A 22,615-nucleotide genomic window follows, 5' to 3' on the forward strand; every position below is an offset into this window, starting at 1 on the left:
GTCAGAAGGGGGCCAAAGCAGACAGAAACTGTATTCCATGTCTATTCTGAGGGCTATCATAAGCCATCCTACCAGACAGGAGTATACACATAATTAAAAATTCATTTTATGGGGTCAGTGATGAAACCAAACTCAGATCTCTGGTTTCCCAAAGGAGCGATCTGACATCTAGATAAAGAAGAAGCTGTTCTAATTCCGGAGAGAGTCCCATTAAACCTGTAATTCTATTCACAACAACACAGCCTGATGCAAGAACCTCTGCCGTGGCTGCTTGGTTGCACAGACTCGACTGTTCCTCCTTTTGAGTGACTTCTGGCTTGTACCTGAATTGGTGGTCTGCTTTGCACACTCCTATTTTCATCATAGCACTATACCAAGGGGATCACCCTCAGTTCATTGCACCCTTGTTAATATTCTCTGGATATTTGGTGAGGTGCTGGGGCTCCTGCACACCCTGACCCAGGGGTGCTCCTGTCTCCCCTGAGCCCACCCCAGGGTGCTGCTGCCAGAGCCCACCACAGGACAGACAAGGCAGGGTTTCCTCTCCCAGCCCCTATGGCATCCCCCAGCCTGTATAGGGCCCAGGGCCTCCTCTTCCTCGGTATAAGGAGCTACCAGCAAAGCACAAAGACCGCTGCAGAGAAAAGCCTTCCTCCACCCAACAGCCACAGCACAGCCGGAAAGCAGCACTTACTCTACATAGTAGACACCATATACAGGATCCTCAATTTTCTCCCAACCAGCAGGCAACTCTGGAAATAGAAAAAGCATTACTGAAGCCTCCAGTGCAGTTTCTTCTGACAGGCAGCTGCTCCTGCTCCATGTGCAAAACTCATCAGTAGCTCAGACTTCTCCTTGAACGCTTTTCAGAACGATCACAGCCTCCTTTTAAGGGTTGGCATAGCACAGCACCAACACCACAGCCTGTCCTACCAGTGTTGGGTTAGCAAATCAGCGGGAAGATGCCTATGCCAGTCAATTTTAGATTTGCTTTTTGCATCAAATGAACAAATTATCAATAAATTTCCCTTCTGGGAGTGCCTTGAGTACCCTCTTGGTTTCACTATCATGGGCCGAGTGGCCTTGGGTGGAGGCACTGCAGGGAAAGTCGATGCGGGCAACAGGCCAGAGGCATTTTAACACCAGCACATGAAGATGGGTGAGATTATGGCAAGCAATTGTTGAGGACTAACAGAGACACCACTTTCATCTCCTGTACCAAGGCTGAGCCATTTATGCTTGCCGCTGCCGAAAAAAGGTTTTTTTGATTCCTTTCTTAGGGATTTACACTTCGATGCTCAGCCATGAGCCCAACACAAAAGCGCATCTTGAAACAGGACAAAGCGAATTTAATGTAAACGCCCGGCATATGGAATCCACCCAAGTGGGGCTGGCACACACAGATGTATTTCACTGCAAAGCACTTAATGTAAAAACACATATTGCCATAATCACATGTAACAGAGATTTCCTTTTTTAATTAGCATAATTAACAAAAAACAGTTCTGAAGATTAAATTAATGTTTGGAAATGTATCCACTTTTGTTCCTGTTGATTTTCTACACTGCACGTAGTACTTTAACTATAATTAAGTGAATGTAATAAAATCACTTCAGCATCCAACTGAGGGTTATTAAAGCTGTACGTATTACTTAAGGGCCTGATCGTTGTCCCACCTATTTAAACACAATGTTCCCATTGGCTGTGGGTACCAAAATAATCATCCCATCAACAATATAGAGTGGTGTGTTTGTGTAATACTGTGAATCAACTCAAAAGAAGGCTCCACCACACTACGGACTGTGCAAGTGTGGTCCCACAAACTCTGCACATTCATTTAAATAAAAAAATAATTAAAACAAAAAGCCACTGTCAGATAACACAAGTTCAAATACCCCATGCAAAAGAATTCCTCAAAATTTATCACTAAATTGACAATACTGATACTAAATAATCTATGTTTTTTTATTATCAAATGCAAAGGTTTATTTTCATTAATGGCATCAATTGTTGAGCCAATACAATCAGCAATGTCCCATTAATTAGAATAAATGTAACTATCTAGTTCGGCATTTATAGACTTCAACTATGTTGCCGTAAGGATAGAAATATCTCCAGACTGGAGATGAACATAATCTATAAAAAAACACATATGGACCAATCACTCAAAGTTTATGTTTATGTTCAGAATTGCCTGGAGATAAGGTGAAATCGATTTTCATGGGTTTTGCTCCACATGTCCCTTATTTGCAGATATAAAGTAGTTTTCCATTCTTATCATTATTTTATCCTTATTGCGTTTAACATCTTTGGATTCCTTGAGACATAAGCAATTAAATGCAAGCCAGTGCTAACTTTTGGGCAGGAAAATACTCTACAGTTTTATCAGCAGATCGATCTGAAATGAACACTTCAGAAACACATATTCCTCTAGAGTGCAAATGCACACCAGAAAAAGTTAGAAAGCTAAAGGCCAAATATCTTGAAAGTCTTTTCGCAAAGGGAACTCTCAGGTTTGCAAAGGAGTCCCATGGGGGAAAACACTGCGGGACTGGCTTAAAGAGTTTCAGTGCAATTAAATTAAGAGCTAGCATACAACCAGGAAAATCACACGTTGTGGTAGCCATTTCCTTCTTTGCACTACGGTGAAAGAAGAATGGTAAAGAGACCAAGCCGAGGTGAAGAAAAAAAAATGAATGGGGAAGGGAGAAGGAATGCACAAATGCCTTAAAATGAGTTTTCCACATCTTTCCTGCTAAATATCTTTTATCCACTTTGGACTACTAAGTGTTTATGGTTTTTAACAGAATGTTAACAGGAATGTTTTGCTTTTGTTCACAAGAAATTTTGGTGTTAGATTTTATTTTTACTCTTTTCTTCTAAAGAATTTTCATGGAAGGGCCAAAAACCAGTGCTTTCCTAACCCCAAAAATGGTGTTGTGCCAAAATCTTTCCAGTTTTCCATCTCTGCAGCTTTCCACTTAAGGAACACATTTCTATGTTTTCAGAAGTAACAATACACAAAACTCCAGTTTTCAACACATTACTTGTTGATTACATAGATGCACTTTCCAACTTCTAAAATCTTCTGAAATCTCTCTAAAGCAAAAAGCAATATACTCCACAGCCATACTGGCTTCTTAGCAGCTTTAAATTATTCATCTCCCTTCTCCTGCCAAACTGAAGATGACCTAGAGCATTAGATTTCATCACAAATAGGAGATTTCCAAAAACATTTTGCATCATTAGGAGCCTGAGTGAGCCATGTGGGTTTAATTTTGGTACATCCACGAAGCACTGCAGTCTCGAAGCATTTGTCAGCAGCTAAATTCAAGGGACAAATATCCAATTTTACACTTTTAAGCCTGGGGTAAATACATAGATTCCTACTTAGATGCTCTTGTTTAGTATCCAACCGTACAGAGAGGATGGATGGATTCCTAAAAAAGAACTTCTCCAACCACCAGGTATTTTAGTTGCACTCAGGCATCACTATAAAGGCCTGGAGATAACCTCAGTATACTCAGCTCTTACTGCTCCCTGTGAGGCCCAGAGGATCTGCCCAAGCAAACGTCAAATTCTACTCCAAAGATTAAATTATTGTGTCCTTTTCTACAACCTTCCGTTAAAAAAAGGTAACCTTTTACTTCATATTCAACCCACCTCTTGGGAAAACAAGAAGTTGTGCAAATGCTTCAAGTTTTAATTTTCTTATATTTAGAACACAAACTGTTGATAAGCTAAGGAGCTAAATATCTAGTACCAACCAGTTTATATGAACAACAAATACGGTTAGTGAATAGGCCATATGTTTTCATGTCCCCTCCCTAAAGTTGCTGTAACTAACTGAGCCATTTGAAAATATCTGTCTTCACACTGCAACATTTGCAAATCTCAACAGTGCATCCAAGGGCTGTGAGCTCAGTAAAGCTTATCTGCATTAAAACAAAGGGAACATCTCATGACATTCCAGCAAAACACTTGTGTATGTAAGTGCCTGCAAAACTGGGGTTTGAATGAGTTTCCCTGCATCTACTTTTTCAGCTCTTCTCTTGCACTAGATCTTGATACTAGACTGAAAGAAGGGAACATTTCCACTTCATTATTGCCTCTAAACTTGCTTTTTTTTTAACCTCTCTCTTCTTTTAAGTCACCTTTTGTGATACCAAAGACCTTCATGAGAAATCTTTGCAGGTTGTTCGTATGCATCCACCTACATCTGCCCTTCCTTGGTCTGCTGCTGATCATTTGCATGAGCTGTGCAGAATACTACTGTGCTACTAAAGTGATTACATGCTGCTTTAAACTGGGTTTTCTTTCAACTTCTTGCACTAAAAGAAGTTAGGCCTCCAACATTATTCCAGGCATATTATCCAGAAGAACAGTTCCTGGAGTAGTGTTGAAGTCCACTCGATAGCTGCTGATGCCGTGTCAGTCACACAGAAGCGGGAAGCAGAATACACTTACTTGCAAGTCATTACAGACACCAGAGGTTAATTCTCTGGTAATACAATCCTCCAGTATGCAGAACTATAAGCTGTAAATACAGTCCTCTCTAAAAGCAATAATAGACATAGTGGAAATAAAATCCTATGCAACCTTTTATGCCTTTCAGCTTTCCAAGTGCACTAGAGCATAGCGGAACAGAAATAACAGCTTCCTCCATCATCAGTATAAACAGAATGAGCACCGCTGAGATATCAAGACAGCATTCTTCACAAAAAGATGCAGCAAATAAAAGTGTACCACATCATTGAAAATCATCTGTTTATAAAATCACCTACTGAGGCAAAATTTTCAGCTGTTTCATTCTCAAGCTCAGCAGAGGCATCCTATGTAATACTTAGACATTCTAAATCACACTTTGCTTCTCTTATCTGGGAAGCGTCGTTTTCCCAATGAAAACCCATCATTAGCTACTTGATTTCAACTCTGCCGTCTATAAGCTTTTTCCTGGAGCCAGTGATGCCAATGGAAAAGCCCCTGACTTCTGCAGGGTCCAGGAGGAAGCAACTTCGAATAAACCTTGCAAGATCAAGGCTCTGCAGCTTCAAACTGAATCAGTAAGAAAACCACTGTAGATCTGAAGCTAGGGGAAGATTAATGTTTTGTGTGCTAGGGAAGTTTTGCTGATAAATTAGGCTTGTTGAAATAAAAAAAACCCAGAAAAATGCAAAATGATACAAAAGGAGAACGTAAGTAATTAAAGGCTTAAAACAGTGCAGTTGAAGTCAAACATCAAAACGAGAGATGGATGATTTACCTAGTTCACTGTCCAGTTCCTCCGTGTGTACCCCTTCTTCTCCAAGGGAAGAGCAGTAAATGAGACAGAAAAAATTAAAAGAAAATTTCAGATACCAGCACCAAGCAAGAAATTCCCTACAGCAAACAGCAGAACTGGCACTAACGTTCTACAGACCAAGCCCAAGCTTTCCATTTATCACACTTAGTGATCAGAATATTGATGGATCTGATGTAGATAATAAAATAACTGGTTCTTGCACTCATAAAATATCTGTATCAATTGACTACCTTCCATGCCACGGTTTGATATGACAAAGTAATACATTTGTGGTGTTCTCACTGTAGCCAAGCTTCTCCCTCAGATCTGTACGGTCCAGCCTCCGCAATCCGTTCTGTAGATGCCAGACCTGAATACCAACCAGTGAAGAAATCTGAGAGGAAAACCTTGCATCTAAATAAGGACTAATGTAGCAAGGTTTTCAAGAAAGTACCTAAATTTATGCGTGCACAAGGTCCAATTGACTTCACTGTAACTGCTCATATGATTTAAGATAGACATGAAGCGCCTTGTTTAACTGGAGTTGCAGGCCCACATCAAAGTCCAGGTGCACTGGTGCGGCATGTACAGGAATGCACCAGTTTTAGCGGGGCACCCGGGACAAAGATCACATAATTTTTCAAACACACAAAGCCATCAATATTCACTGTTGCTCCATTTATCATTATCTGCTCCATATTCATAAGTTAACAGTGACACAGATGATTAAAGTATTGCTTAGCCTATAAATAATACTAATGCGGTCTGAAAATGAAAGATGATGACAAAACCAGAACAAAGATGGTAAAAACAATCTTGGACCTAATACAGCAAAGTATAAGCCACATAAATGAATGACAGAAGCAAACAGAAGATGTAGTGTCACAGCATTGCTTTTGAAAATTTGGACGCCTAAAAAAACACTTCCGTGACCTGTTTGCAATATATTCTACCCAAGCAGTTGTTTAGGACCATTAGCGTGAAATATGAATCACAATTTCCTTTGATAGCCTAAAACAACAGGAAACGACCAAAAGCTTGTTAGGGACATATATCCTGACGAAGAAAAAACACAAGGCAACTGCACCCAAACAGATCTGAAACAACATCTAACATTTATAAAAACCACAAACAGGATGGGATCAAGCCTGAAAACTCACGCACACACCCCCCCACAACCAAAACGGAGGAAGAGTCCCGCTGCCTTCAGTGGAAATAGTCCCAACAGTGACCCTGCCCAAAAAATGACCAACTTCTACGATGCAGTAAAAACAACCTTCTCTCTTCTTTGTGCTCACATTGTTTTCTGAAATAGAATTATTCTTCCGTGCAAAGCAAGATCAGAGCAGCCAAGCACAACAGTGCAGTGCACGACTGTACCTATGAAGCAACTGGTTTAACTTCCGAATGTTAAAAATATTCGTTAATGAGCGACTCGGTGAATGACGTGAAGGGGTGCGTGGGAAGATGAAATTTGCTAATTTTAAGGACCTGATAAACAAAAAATGCCACCACTCTGCAAAATTATGAACTTAATTAAATACAAAACATTACCCAGCTGTATGTTTCTAATCCCCATTAAATAAATTATCCCAAGGCTTGTTTTATAATTGCTGAGAAGTCAAGTGGTTTTAAAGACCTTCCCTTCTGCAAGGAGACTTCAAACCATTTAACAGAGGAGCTCGGCCACCCGCTGTTGACTCATCCTACCGACTGCTCCTTGCTCTGGCTCAGAGCACAGCGCGGGGCGCGCTGACCCACAGCGGCACGTGCCGCTTGTTGCTATCACCAGGGCTATCGACGTAATGGGAGTCTTGTTGGAAAAGAAAGCCAGGACAGAAGTTGTGCTTCAGGGAAATCTACCCTCCGAAAGCGGGAAGCTTGCGCCGAGACTTGGCAAACTCCTCTTTAAATTGCCAGCAACGCTTAACTGCGAGGAGGAGGGAGCTTTGCCTGCATACGCTATTATTTAATTTTGGTCCATTTGCGATCACCCGCTGACATATCCAGTTTTGGGGGCAGAGCAAGGCCTTCCTTAATCCAGCTCCCTCAGCTCGCTCCTGGAGAGACGCCGCCAGTTGCTAAGGATCGCAAGCAGGCGTCGGCTCGGCGCGCTCGGTCTTCTGCCTGGGCTTTGCGCGTCCTCGCGGTCTGCGCGCCCTGTGCGCTAACAAATTGGTGACCTGCTTCATCACGGCAGCAAAGGCCACGCAGGCAAATTCTTACATCCTGCAAAAGCTCACGTGTGAAAGGAAGCAGAGGTTGAAAACTACATGTGCAAAAATAGTAAGAGCAGTTCCGGAGGCCAGATTTGAACCTGCCAGTAAGAAGGGATTAAGTGAGTTGATTCTTTTCTGAAATAAAATCATAATTCTTCCTGAGCTGACATACACCAGTAGGAGGCTAATCATCTTACGAAAACTAATTTTACAAGGACAGCAGCAACACCAGCAAAGTAAACCCTTCCATTTTTAAGATATGTCTACCATCATAGTACTGTGCTAGCCAAAATTATGCATTAGAATACCATCACCCTTCCTGGTCAGTAGACCAAAATTTCCACACAGGTTTTCCCAAACATAGAAGTTATTTTCATCACTATTCCCTGTTTCTTTCAGCGCCTCCTAAAGGATGCAGGGAAAGAACATCCTCTAACAGTCCTGCATTTGGCTGCTCTAAATTGGACAGTGGCTTGCATTTCCAACAACATCTCAAGGAATACAAAATTACATCAGTGTAAATTTTCAGTGGCAAAAAATCTACACTTTCAAATGGAAATTGTTTTCAGCAATCATAACACTAAGTGGACTGTCAAAATTGAACAGTAGAAGTGAAGCAATTGAGTTATTTCTGCTCAAACAAGGAAATAACAACATAACTCTTTCAATTCATGTAAAGCAGGTGGTTGAAGCGTAACACAACAGAGCACGCAGAGACTCAGTCGCTCTCCTCCTACACAGCAATCCAAGGAGCCAACTTGTTAGAAAGCTTTGCGTCTGGTTCAGCATCAGCGACTATTCAAATGCCTTTGCAAAAACAGAGGCGTCTCAGTCCTAGCACCTCGTTGATTTTTATTAAATGATCTGCCATCTCAATGGCTACCTCACATACACAGACAGGGACCTTACAACAACATAACGGGTATTGTCTCTATGCACTTACTAACTTACTTTTCTTTTTTTTAAGTATTTCAGAACACAGGTTATCAGAAAGGGGAAAAGAAAAAGAAGAAAGCCTCCTAGAAATGGACCAAACACATTACTACTTCACTATTTTCAGTCTCTTACCATCATCTTCACATTCCTCTAGAGGCTTCTGCTGTTTGTTCAGGCACCGTGGATCTAGCCAAGATGTTGTTTTTGTGTTATGGCTGGAAACCAAAAATGGAAATATAACCTTTGTTAATAAAGCAGAGCTGAAGTATCAGTGACATAAAAGTATATATGCTCTTTATTATTCAACAGACCTGAAGGCATATTTTTGCTTCCAAAGAAATGGCGTTACAATTTCATGTTTTGCAAACTAGCCGACCAAATCACAAGAATCTTGGCATTGAAACCACAAAGGTGAAAAGTGATAATATAAAAACCAGCATTGCTGACTGGAAGGATGCATGTGAAAACTGCAATATTATAATATTAATTTCCAAACTTTTGTCTATGGTGGTTTGTTTCTTAACTCCAGGAGCTATTTCTGAGCCGTTTGCCTCCTGACGAAAAGACAGAAGTTTCCCCTCCTCCCTAAACCATGCAGTGACTTTTGTTCCTGCAAAAGACCTTTGACATTTGTCTAGATTTGACCCGAGCATTAGTCACAAACAAAATTTCCAATGAAAACTTTTTAATTACACAAACAAAAATGTTCTGTCAAAGCCTTTGATGGAAGTTGAACAGCTTTACTTTCAACTCTTCCTTTCTACAAGTCCCCTGACAGTATTGCAATGCCAGTCCCAGCGGTGAAGGCTGCATAGTAAACAGGCTTAAAATACATTTTTCTAGAAATTATTTTCTCCCATCATTTCATTTGCATGCGGAGACAATCTTGTAATATAATGCCTCATGTACAACCTGATGTCATCTTAGACATAACCTGCAAAGACAGCCCTCCAGTCCCTGAGGTACCATTTATCTAGCTTAGCCTTTAACACTGCTTAACAGTTTTAAGTTTCAATACCATAGCAATACTATTTACTTCTCCTTCAAGGTCTCAGAGAGGTTTATGAACTTAACCTTAGCCTCACAACAGGCTCATGAAGCTGGAAATGCTGCCGTGAGGGCTATGATCCCCAAGGAACTAAGAACCGGACAGCAAACTCGTATTTTACCGCAAGAGCAGGGAACTGCCCTGCTCCTAGCGTTCCAGCGTGTAAGTAAAAGGTCCTTGTTTTACACGTGCTGCTACCCAGCCCTCCCAAGGCAGGATGAGCAAATGCGTTTAATCCTTTTGTATGCTTCAGAGCAATTAATCACCAGCTAGAAAACTGAATGGCAGAAATTCATCAAGTCAGGCAAATCAACAGCAATGAAGCAGGGCGGTTCTGCCAACTTATAAATAAGAAAGTCTGTACTCTAGCTGAGAAGGAAGGCCGTGGGAGGAGAGCAATGAAATATTTGCATATTTCTTGCAACTTTGTCTCTCTAACCAAAGGCTCAGAACAGCGTCCTTTGCTGAGGCAGAGAAAATTTAGCTGAACATCTTTCAGACTGTACACTCAGAGGGACAGGATTGTGTTAGACCTGTAACATGCACAGATGCAACATGCAGGGTAATGAGGGACTGGGATACTTCGGGTAATGAAAATCCCAATTAAAGCACCAGAAAAACATATCTCAAGAGCCAAATTGCTTCAGCTACAAGCCATCAGGATCAGTTATCCAACACGCAGCTCTGGCCCCACTGGACCTGTGCTGGTTCTGTGCGAGCAGCTCAGATGTTCCCATGCTGTTCCCTTCAGCACCCTGCCTTGGTTACCCAAAGCGCTGTAGATGACGGTACAGCTTGGGTCCACACAGCTCATTAGCTTGCTCTCTTAATTTGCTGCAAATCAAACTAAATTGTTTCTAGGCTCAGGGTGTCCTCAGAATTAATAGAACAGCAGTCATTCAGCGCTGCATCCACATGAACACGTTCTCGCACAAAATCGCCCGCTACGCGTACGCAGCCTCAGAAGGGTCCGTCCGCACTGCAGGGAAGGCAGCAGTTGGTGTGATACCAGATTTTCATGTCAGCCAGCCAGCTGTGTATGCAGGCTACATTTTTCCACCACGTATACGATTGTCCTGCAAAAGGTCTCACAAATTAAGGTGCTAGAGTCCCGCGTTGCTAAGAGAACACGTGCGCATAGAGGACATAGCAGCGATGGGGATGGGTTTTGGGGAAACAAGTAGCAGCAGCAGAACCCCTTGCTGAAGCACCTGTAAGGAAGGACAGCAGGGGCCCACGTGGTGACAAAAAAGGGAGCGACCAGCTGCTTGGGCAGCATTTAATGCTCATCATCTGTCCTCCTCCAGAGAGGAAAATGGCAGGCTGGATGGGCTATTACTCAGGCTGTGTTATATACATTAAAGCCAGAAAGTACGTCAAAGAATGAGGCACCCTGAGGACATAATGAGGGGCAGAATACAGTGTTCAGGATAATGAACACATTTCATTTCGTCTGTTATGTAGCTGATGAGAATTTGCATTGTGCCTTCTAGACTTTGGCTTACACTAGGGGGTTGGTGAAGCCTTCTCGGGTAATTGAGAGCGCCCTGGAAAACGGCCTTTTTCACAGCAGCCCTCTCCCAGCTGGTGGTGAGCTGCTCCAGCACGCTCAGTCCTCCCAGCTCCTCAGATGTTCTGGCACTCTTCTCTGATGTGTCCCCCTGACATTGCAGCCAAGGGAAAACCTGCCCTGATGAACCTTTCCCTGGCCCTGTCCAAAAGTCCCCTCTCCCGACGACGGAGCAGGACTGCTCCCCTCACTGCCCTAATCCAGCATAATTCTCTGGAGTACCAGACAGGGCATTAGCAGAGGAGGTTCTTCTGTACTAACTGGCCACCGGCTTCTGGTGCACAGGCAGAGCATCTCAGTTTTCAAGACCACATTAAACAGACCATCAAATCCAAAATCAATTCCTCACCCCCTTCCTCTACTTGGGCAGCTAAGGGCTTGAGTTTCAAAAGCTAATTGAATTTTAATGCCTAGCTAAACTCTGTGCAAGAAATCTCTTCCAGTAACAGGTCCCATTTTATAAGTTACTCCTATCTCAATAAATCTAGACAAGTATAATTAGAGACTATTATTTATAGCATGAAAAAATCGATATCATCATAAAACTACTGACAGCACTCAGCTCTTAGGCAAAGTCTGCAGAGCACAAGGTACTTCTTGCTTTTCCAAAATTACTGTGCCTACTCTGCGCTGAGCTATGCCTTCTGCAAACCACTGGAGCATGTTAACACGTTTGGCCCATTTGCTCCGAGATGAGAGGACAACACACGAAGCCCATTCCCTGGCTCTGCTACGGCCTGAGCACATGACCGGAGGAATTCTCTCTGCTGCATTATGCACAAAGGCAGGCTCCAGAAATGAAGTCTCAGCCCTTTCAATTAGGAGCTTTCATTCTACCCGTGAAAACAACTGGCCCATATTTTATAAGTGTGTGTTGCTTTTGTACCCACCCTCATGAAACAAGCAATTCCCCCTGCCTTTGAACTTAGGAGTAATTTGAACGTTAATCCAATCAGGAAATGCAAAACCCCTTCAGAAGCAGTAAAGAACTTACAGCTCTGCAACTGTATACACTAAATATTTAATACACACACATACACACACAAAATGAATCCACGGAGGTTTACTTATGCCCAAAGAGAGAGGGAGAGAGATGGAATCGGAACAACAAAAATGTGCTTTACTCTATAAAATAGACTTCTCCATTCTCGGTGTAGGCCATCTCCCAGTTTTCCGGCAGAGGACCTAGGTTATCCTCGGCAGAAGGAGGTAGGTATTGAGGGAGGTTCTGAGATGGTTCCGTGGTGGGAACGTTGCTGTGGCTATCAATCGTGGACGGTGGGGCTGTCTCTCTTACGATACGCGTATTATGCTCGTCTTGGTCACCAGACTCTGCTGTAAAATAAACAAGCACAAATAAAATTGAAAATCAGTTTTTTTCTCCTCCCATTTGCTTCGCTGGGTTTATCCTTACAGTTTCCCTCTCCTTGCTGTTTAATTCGCAAGGCACACCAACAGATGAACCGAGGGCAGAGACTCTGCAGTCTTTTTGCCAGCAGGGACGAGGTTGCTTTGCCCACACACGCTCTGCCAGCCAGAGCCTCGCCAGCACAAATCAGAAGTTGTGACCAGCTACTGCGTTCGCTCTAATAGGCCCTGCTGAGGTACCAAAGTCTTCCAAGCTGTCTGAGGCCAGGGCTCACTGACGTAGGTGAGTTCAATGGGCTTCTGAGCAGGCTTACAGGTTCACTCCCGTAGTGCCAATTGTGGGACAGGGATTAGGAGAATAAAATTTCCTGTTTGAAGCATGATCAAAAGGGGGAGATTTTTACATGTGCAGAAGGTAGCCAGAAGCTCCAAGTCAACAAGCTAATGGTGAACATCTTTAGAGCAGTGCATTTTTAAAAATTGAAAATTAAATGTCAGCATTACACCATGTGCCCGCATGGTGCTGCCCACTAGTGCCTGTTCTAACTGTCTGAGCAGATCTGTTCCACGGTTCATCACTGCATTCTTTCAAAGTCACTTATGAGTATTTTATGATATATCTGGCCCTTTTCCCTCTAAGGAAACATGTCTGATGCTTATATCCATGCAGTTTTGAGCTGTATCCATGAAACACTGCTGCTTGTTCCCTCCTTCCCCAATTACAGTAAATGCTCTCCACAAACCAGGTCTGCGCCCTTAACTCCTTCAGGTTTTGGCAATGACAGACAAACTCCAAAATTATACCTTTGTCTACCAAAGGGATTTTCTCTGTTTGGTTCTTGAAGGTGTTGCAAATTGGTGGCAGTACTTCCAAATCACCCGAGACCACTGAATCTCCAGTACGTGGCAGGCAACACACCGAGGAGAAGACAGAGATCAGTGTCACACTCCACCATCTCCCCAGGCGGTGGGACTAAAAGGGCTTCACAGCCAAGACCTCACCTCCGCTCTCCAGATTGGAGACCACGCACATCCTCAACTCACAGCCCACAGCCTTGTTTTTTGGGGAAGCTGTTACCTGCAGCTCCTGTGCTATTTCTAGTCTGTGTGCTGCCTTTATGAAAAGGCAAGATACTGAAAATAATAAACTATGAGAAGAGGGAAGAAAAAGATCTAGACTATACCAGTACCCTCAGCTGCCTGCTTTCTAGCCTTCCTGGCGTTCGATATTTTTAGGTAGAAGCTGACAAGATAAAGAAGCATGAATGAATCATCGCCAGCTTAAGACTGCGAGTGTAAACATGCCAAAGTCTGGAAAACGAAAGTCACCGAGAAGTCTTCTAAGGAAGCAGGAGCATTTTAATATGGCTAGCACACTTAGGTGTGAAATAAGCATAAGGAATCTCTTTGGTTTATGAGAAATAATTCTTTTCTTGATTCTGTGCCCATTTAATGGAGGCAAGGGGCCAGGGTGATAATGTTGTGACAAATGAGCTTGCGCCTTCCAGTATTTCATCTTGTTTAAGAAAACAAGGAAGAGAAATGATGCTAGTCAGTTCAGGGGCACCAAACTGAGACAGGCAGCAAGGAGGTCAGACAGCATCTCCCACCAGCTTCCTCCCAAAATCAGATACTGTGACAAGGGCTGAGGTCACTGCCATGTCACAACATCTGAGCAACTACTTTGCAAAACTTTGTAAAGGAGCTGGTAGAGACAGAAAGTCCAGCCTGGGACGGATTAGGCCACCCAGGAGTGATTTGGGTTAGAAAGACATAACAGAACGCAACCGTTCAAAGCCATTTGACAGTTTGGCGCAGACAGGGTCAAAACTAAATCTTAGCCTAAATCCTTTTAGAGGTCTATACAGATGTTAGAGCCGGGACTTTGGCAGGTACGAACTGGCATGACAGCTCCTACAACTCACCAGAAGCTGGGAAGGAAAATTGTCATGGTGGTAGGAAGTGACCAGATGACAAAGGACCAAGCACCAGTGATGGTGAGCACCCACAGCAAGCAGCTGTGAAAGGCTTGAAGGTGTGGATAATGCTGCTTGCTAAGCATCTACCTCAAAGGGAGCTAGCAAGATTAATTCAGTGTTTGAGCTGAGAGTAATGCTCTAAGCACTATCAGATACTAGGATTGCAGACATGAGGAAGAGCTCTTGCCCCTCAGAGCTTCACAAACTTCTAGTGCATTTCTGTGGAAACTCAACTGATCCCCATTAGTATTTTTCCTGATTTTTCCTGCACGGCACTTGACTTTAGATTGCAGAAGTCTCCAGTGAACTTTCAGCCAATCCTCGAAGGTAGCCATGGTGGGACCGAGATCTCCATTCAGCAGGACACAAGGCCTTCATAAAAAATAGAAAGCTCGCACCCATGCTTCAGACCTCACTCCTGCAGCAAGCAGCCCTTGGTTTGCTGGAAGGTACCTCGGAGAAGAGGACCTAGTAGTTGTATGTGACAGGTATCTCTAGATGCAAGGAAGAGGAAAGGACAAAAACGTATTTTGGAAGGAGCAGTAATTAATTTCAAAAGTATCCTGGTTGAGCCATTTCATACTGTTTATAATGACTGGAACTGTCAATCATAGCTCAATTCTTCCTTGAGCTTTCTGCAACTAATGGATTTGAGATTTTCCCCATTTTTTTCTCATCAAGCTTAATCTCACAAGGCCTTTTTAGAAGACACAACTGTGCACGTGACCGTCCACACTCAGACACCTGCCATCCCGGTGCTGTTGGTCAGTTCTGTCTGGGATTGACAGCTTTTCAGGAAACCCATTAAAAAAAAAAAAACCCAAAAATCCCCCTCCAAAAATCTTCCCCGTGTATCGTAACTAATGGACTGCAATATTTTCATTTTACCTGTGAAGCTACTGCTCATTTCAGGTACATCATCCTCTTCCTCATTCTCTGTATGCACTATGCCAGCATTTTGCATATCATTGTAAGACTTGGTTCGCTTTGGAGTCGACTGCTTGGAGCCAGGCTGCAGGTTTTGCAAAGCATCGGTGGAAGTCACTTTCCCACTGAGGGGCTGGCTGGGAGGCTTGGGCGTTCCATAATAGTTACCTAGGCAATAGAAACACATTTGCATCTTCAAAAGAGAGCAGTTTATAGTAGCAAGATTCCTATTTTATTTTCTCTTCAGTGCCGTTAAAATCTCTGTCTCTCCCCACAAGTAAGTAAGTAAATAAATAAACTAACACACGCTATTCCCATTTTGGGGGGGATATTTCATCTCTAGAGCAGACACGGAAATGTTCCTTGCCTTTTAAGTTATTCTCATTGAATCTGAAAGGAGAAGCAATGGTTGCATTGTTTAGGTGCACTGAGCGTACAAGGGCTAAAACAAAAGGCAGTCATGGTGAATAGCAAAACTTCATCTCGTTACATCTGAATTTCAATTAGTAGCCTTTTTACATGTGTGCACCCACACAGTGCTGTGGCAGATCTGGAGTGAGCCCTGCAGAAAATAAAAAATTCATGACTGCTATCACCCAGAGAAGTGATGAAAGGCTCGATGGCTTGCTTTAATACACAGGTTCTTTTAGGGTGGATGTTGCATTTAAAAAGCAAAAACTATTCTCTCTCTAAAAGAAAACTTTGCCAAAGGAGAGAAAAGGAAAGGTACCACGTGGCACCGCTTTCTTCAAAGAGGAAACTCAGCAGTTGAGTCAACTTGGGTAGAAGTGAACAACCAGACCTTAAAGCAAAGCTTGAAGGGACAAAGACGTACCCACGGTTATGCAAACGCACAGCTCGCAGCAGCCATCACCAGATGTGACACAAACAGTGCAAAGCACTTGGGATGCTTCACTGTCATTTTAAGTGATCATGGAAGAAACACAGCGTAAGTGCAGGTTCGCTGATGCCAGAACCACAGGGAGGTATTTCACTGTTCTTGTTTCACTTCACCTCAAGCACCGCAGTAGTACTTCATTTGCCCCAAAACGCTCCACAGGAACCTCAGGTCTGGAATCGGTTCCCACAGCACTGGGCATTATAGGAATTTAGATCTATTGCAAGGTGCTTTTTTTTTTACTTTTTGCACAATGAACTGTGATATACAACAGTTTTACATAAAACTCCCCAAATTTTCCCTTTCAGGAATTATTATTAATTTTTATTTGCCACCTTCAGATGCCAAGGGTAGACTTAAAAATTCTCCCTGTGCTCTCTAGCATGACAAAATACAAAGGATGCCCTCCCATACAGTTTCAACTGTGGCAGCAGTACAAAATCCTTCTCTAGAATATATATGTACATTTTACTACATTCTTCTCCATAGGCTATGTATAACCTGAAAGCATTATTTTTCAATTTTTCAGTACATAATTATGTTATTTACTTAATATCCATTCCCCAGAAAGTGTACGTGCCCCCTTCTTATCCCTGTTACACTAGATGGAAACCACACACCAAGGGCAGATCATGCAAAGGCACTTTAAAACCTCATCTGTGCTAAAAAAGATTTTTTTAATTTATTTTTATAGATCCGCATGTGTATTGGCAGAAGCCAACAACATCATTCTGAGATATGATACCGAGTCTAAAGTTAGCCAAGCAGGTCTGCGTGGACCTGCCCCACTGCTGTATGCAGTACTTCCACCCATCCAACCCGGTTCACACTGCTCAGCCATCACACACTTGAGGTTCACAATGGCAGATCCTTATTTCAGTTTGGAAGTCCGAGTTGTTTATCTCAACTCCTCTTCAGCTGACTGAATAGCCCTTCCCGTTAGAGCATCTTAAGTCCCTTACAACCCTGAAGCAGCGTGCGCTGTCAGCTTTAGGGTAAGACCACTGGGATCATGCATGCCCCAGCGCTCGCAGATCTCAGCCTGTGACTCTGGAAGGTCTCTGGACACGTCAGGAGCAAGGCAGACCAGGAATCACCCTGGCTCAGGCTGGCAGACTCCGTCTGGGAAGACCACTCTGGACACACGTTGCTATCTTTCCCCCTCACCGCCCCTTCCAAGAGGAAAAAAAGTCTGTCTCGGAGAGCTGAGGCTGGGGGAGTCGGAGGAGCTCCGATTTCCACACTTTTACAGCCAGAGTACTAGGACAGCAACACGTGCAGGTTTGTCTTAACAAGGTCTGTTCGAGCCTGTATACAACGTCGTGGATTCAGCTCCATAGGAGCAGCAACACTCCGCAACGCTTTCATCTTCTGTTCGTCATTTCAGAATCTTAAATGTACATTGATGCATAATTTATAGGGAGAAGGAAATGACTTCTTCTGGAAAGAGCCTCTAATGGGGATGGAGGCTCCTCAAGCAGGTTGCAGTCTCTGCTAGAGAAATGATTCTTATGCTCTACATACTGCAGGACTATTTTATAAAAAACCAGGAGGAATGAGGGAGAGAGTATGAAGGGAGAATACAAAGGTCGGTGGGCAGAAAAAGGATAATCAACCCTGCTCCCATCCTATCCTCTTCAGCACTTCTCCCAAAGAATGCCGCTACTTTGAGGTTTTAGGGGTTTTTTGTTTGTTTGTTCAGTTGTTTTTTAGTTTTTGTGGGTTTTTTTTTTCCAGACAAAATGTGTGTTTTCTAAGGATGTTAACTGCTAAGCAGGAGCACCACGTGTGTGCCATATACATGAGAATAGGATTTATTTATGGCACTGCACATCACTACTTTGTGTGAAATTTATTTCATGTCTGTTGTAAATGGCCAAATCTTTTTGTGATGGATGCAACAAAGTGAATGAAGGGGATATACAGATGTTGCTAGTGGGGATTTTTATTTCTCCTGGACAAGAACATTACACAGATGTTACCATCCCTCCTCCAATTACAGATGAACATATGAGTATATATTTGAGCTTTGTTCCTTTTCAGTTCCTCTAGCAACAAGGAAGGCTGGAGTTCAGAACAGTCCACAGAGAGCTGTTCCTCAGCAGAAAAAGAGGTTTCTCTAAAGTATTTCAGATTTGCTGACGCCAAAATCATTAGCCACTTATCAAACCAGCCATGATTTTTGGTGCTACTATTAATGAATAATTATTTTCTACCAACACAGTGTGCTGTCTTAGAGGATGCCTACAAGCATATATGAACACATAAAAAGAGCAAATATTAATCTGAAACTGAGCATGGCTGTGAGCGTATGGGTTTTGTTTTGCAGAATATGGGAAATGCAGCCACTGAGGCTGACCTTTTCTTCTTCCTCCACAGGAGGCAGATTCAGCCTGACTCAATATTCAAAAAAATCACAGCTCTTCCCTCAGATCCACACAAGGACATAGGCTTGCCAAACAACCCAGCTCACGAGGAAGAGCTGCAAAAGGAAGCTCCAACCCAGTTTCCAGGTGACGTGGAGAATGAGAGAAAATGGAAATACTCTCTTTTCCTCACGTTTGCTGGATGCAGTCAGACCTATTCCTCTTTTCTAAGCAATTCTTTTTGAAGACATGGCACGCAGGCCCGGGCGTGGGGGCAGACACACCATTCGGAAGCAACTGGCACTTAAAATTATCATCAAAACTCATGTTTAATCCTAAAAATTTGAAAGAGGAAATATTTACCCTGTGACTCAGAAATCCAAACATACACCATTAAAAACTGACAGTGAACAGCCCAGCAAGAGTTTTACAACACTCAGACTCAACATTATTTGTTCAAATTAAATCTGTCAATGTTTATGAAAAAACATAGATTTAAAAATATGCTTAACAGTGTTTTGTGAGCCACTTGTAAGCCTAAAGAAGGGGCTAACTTCATAGCCAGTGTAATTTGTACTGAATATCCAATCAGCTCTAATTATTAACAGCACGTTACATGTGCATACACAAGCATCTGTCATCCCAGAGGATCCCAAAACATCTTCTAAAGTCACTACAGTAGTTATGGCAGGACTCCCCGGGGGCTCAGCTCGCCCAACGGCTCAGGTGAAGCTCTGCAAAACTTGAGGACCGTGTCCCTTCACGTGGTGCCCCAAAGCTGGCAAAGGGCAGCCTGCCTCCCAGGCAAAGGAGATTTCTTAATGAAGATAGCGGGAAAACCTCTCCATTTCTGCGGAAATGCCAGTTCTGAAGCAGGCAGCGTGGCAGAGGCGGCACTTTCCCATGTCTGATTCCTCAGGGAACCGACCCTCTTCTCAGTCACGTTTGGATCCTGCCTACAGCAACCGACTCAATAGCTAATAACAATGCATTCCCTCAGCAGATGCTCGTACTGAATTCTTTGTCATCACCCTTCACTAACCCTTACTTTGTTCAGCCCCTTGGTGCTTAAAGCTTATTTAACCACGACCGAAGTTTGATGGCAGCTTTTACAGCCAAAACCATGACTTAATCCACGCGCTCTAAAGCGCCACTCAGGAGAGTGCACAAAAATAACAATAATAATGACAAAAAACCAGAATAGCTATTTGGAATGAGATGATTTCTTTTCATCTCCTTATCTCCAAGAGTCAGCAGCTTACATATTTTAGTATCACGCACAGTAATTAGACTTTGGTAACAGTTAATCACAACAATAAGACAAGTTCTCATCATCACACCACTTCTTCCTCTGCCAATTCAAGCGGGGATCACAATCGATGAAAGCACTCTACAGCAGCTTCTACCCTGTCCTGCAGCTTATGAATTAAAGCAACGCTACCAGCCAAGAGAACTTCCATTTTACATTTTAGAAACCTCGTGGTAATGGAAAACTTTTCTTCTCTTTCAAAATAACAAAACTATTAAATAGCAAAATTATTAAATATTCCCCTGATGGGCAGTAAATTCACAGACAACCTTAGGTTTTTTATGTGGCCTGGAATTTGAAATGTGATTCACAAAAATACACCGATTAGCTACCCTTAAGTAAAATAACCATGAATTCAATTAATAAAAACTTTTGTCCGCCACCATTCAATTAGAGTTGAAAGGATTCCATCCATCCAAGGTGCTGTTTCTGGAATGGGTAGAAACGCACGGGAACACAGGCACAATCTAAAAGGGTCTGAAGTGGAATGGATAGGAAAGTAGGTGTTTCACCTTGCAGAGAGGGAAGATGAGACCACGGAGGCTGCTGAGGTGAGGGCAGGGCGGGCGGCAGAGCTGACGCGGAGAGGTGAAAGAAGGCAGAGGAGCTGCATGCAAGGGCAAGCACGAGCTTGAGCATTAATGCTAATGGTACAACATCAGCTGAAGAATGTGGTCCCAAACTGTGTATTTCAGTTACTTTAATCTGAAGGTGTTGGCTTTGCTGTAGCTATTCTCTTTTTCCAGGGAGGAGAATTTGTCTTGCTTTTCTGGTGTGAAGAGATTTAGGCCTGGGGCTGGGAGTGCATTTGTCTCTCAGGAAAGTACTGAGAAGAGTTCTCACGCCTCTGAATTTAATGACACCTACTGTGAGGCATAATTTTGCAATTATAAAAAAACGCAAGAAAAAGCCTCTGTGCAGCCTGCGTCCACGAGAAGTGCATCTGATCTTCAAAGCTACCAGTCTGTGTTAACAAGGATTCCATTAACAGCTCACGTTTTTAAAAAGCAGTTCATAGCTTACTGTACTGATGCAAATGGGTATTTCGGGAGACAGACTTGGAGATAAGCAGCAAAATTAAGCAAGGCCTTGACAGAAAGACTTTAAATGTAATTATTAATGTAATTGTTTTCTTTTCAGAGATGCAGCCCTTCTTGTCTGCGCTGTAGAAGAACCAAACCAATTGACCCTTAATTTTAGCAGAAGAGCCTCTGCTCTTCTAATCCAGCAAGAGTGCTTGTGTCTGATTAGAACAGGATGAATTGATTCCGGGGAGCAGAGCTCCTGCTACAGTGTTTTGTCTGTTCTCCTCCCAGATCACATTCTGCTGCAGATTTCTACATTTAGATGGCAGATCTGGCTGCTGTCTGTGGGATTCACCTAGCTGCAACTGCACATTGATTAGCAATTGCCTTGAGGAAATTCAGAGTATCCAGGCAACCGGGAGGCGGCTGCAGATACAGCATCTGGATCGGAAGCAAAACATAGGCAAGGGAAGAGATCTCAGAGAAATTAACCTGCAATATATGCAAATCCAATTTGCTTTAAGTAGTAGACTCTCTGTCAATTTTTGCAGTTATTAATGGTGAGGTTAACTGAAAGATCAGTCTGGGTTTCTTAAATTAGCCAAAATGATACAATACGCACATTTCAATTTATGTCTGAAATTTTACATATACTCCAATTAGTGTCCTTATAGGCAATGACAGCGTAGCAGAAAGTCACCTACACATCAAATCAGTCTCATTTATTCTGATTCTTCCCATGTTGACATACCACTAGGTATTTCCACATGCTATTGTACACTCATGTACAGCTGCGTCCAAGCATATTTTATGCATCGAAAATTTCTAACAAGCCAAAACAAAGCAAAGATATTTAAAGTAATGCATAAGCGGTAAGATCTTGGTAGCGTGGGGCAGGAGGTGGCTATGGAAGCTCAGGGTGTTTCCTGAGCCCAGCTGTATTACAGCAACTGTTACATCCACATGCAAATAGATTAAAAAACATTCATAGGCAACACAAATAAGCATGTGCTCATGCGCGGTATATACAGAGAGCACAGGAGAAGCAGCTGGAACACACCCTCCCTAGCACAAGGCTGTAGGAATCAAGAAAATGCCATGTTAAGCCACTGCAATATGCAACTCTTCTTGCAAATACTGAAATACTTCTAGATCCACTCCCACCAGGAGGACGTGTCCCATCCACACCTTGCCTCTCCGGAAGGCGGTGGCATGCCTTCCGCAGCTTGCAGCACGGGGCGGGCTCTGCAGCGGCGGGGGAACGGCACGGCTTGCGGAGGCCGGGCTGCCTCCGGGGCAGAAGGGCTGCCCAGCAGCAAAGGAGCTGGACAACAGCAGCGAGGAGCAGCCAGCTCTAGAGACAGTCCCGAGCACATCCAGCACCAAGAAACAGCGCCAAAATGTGCCTGGCTGCCACCTATAACGAGCTGCTACAAACAGCCCTCGCCACGTCAGACTGCGGTTAGAGAGTAAATAAAATAATCTGAAATCTAACTTAGGAAAAAAAACAACCAAATCACCATATCCGTTTTTGCCAGAGGTGTTTGGGAACAACCTCTTCCCCTAAGGTTTGTGTTTTAAGATGCATCAAGGAACAGTGAAAAGCAGGACTGCTAATGAACAATTTCAGGGAGAGCTCACATTGGTAAACTTCTTCTTGAAAGTGCACAGAGAGAAGCCAAGCAGGAA

At 43.1% G+C, this 22,615-nt stretch overlaps 1 protein-coding gene across 1 annotated transcript in view; it reads right to left on the reverse strand.

Annotated features, from left to right (window-relative positions):
- The window catches only part of LOC104627124 (membrane-associated guanylate kinase, WW and PDZ domain-containing protein 1-like), a gene marked incomplete at its 3' end in the record, with an annotated part of 66,080 nt that overhangs the window by 26,042 nt on the left and 17,423 nt on the right, over nucleotides 1-22,615 (reverse strand). The window contains exons 3-7 of the mRNA XM_010295234.1: nucleotides 15,290-15,496; nucleotides 12,179-12,389; nucleotides 8,569-8,651; nucleotides 5,264-5,302; nucleotides 695-752 (exon numbers count right to left, since the gene is read on the reverse strand). Of these exons, the coding sequence (XP_010293536.1) occupies nucleotides 695-752; nucleotides 5,264-5,302; nucleotides 8,569-8,651; nucleotides 12,179-12,389; nucleotides 15,290-15,496 (598 nt within the window). The remainder of the gene's footprint in view (nucleotides 1-694; nucleotides 753-5,263; nucleotides 5,303-8,568; nucleotides 8,652-12,178; nucleotides 12,390-15,289; nucleotides 15,497-22,615) is intronic.

The sequence above is a fragment of the Phaethon lepturus genome, unplaced genomic scaffold, assembly GCF_000687285.1.
Source record: "Phaethon lepturus isolate BGI_N335 unplaced genomic scaffold, ASM68728v1 scaffold12469, whole genome shotgun sequence".
In the NCBI taxonomy this organism is placed as follows: Eukaryota; Metazoa; Chordata; class Aves; order Phaethontiformes; family Phaethontidae; genus Phaethon; species Phaethon lepturus.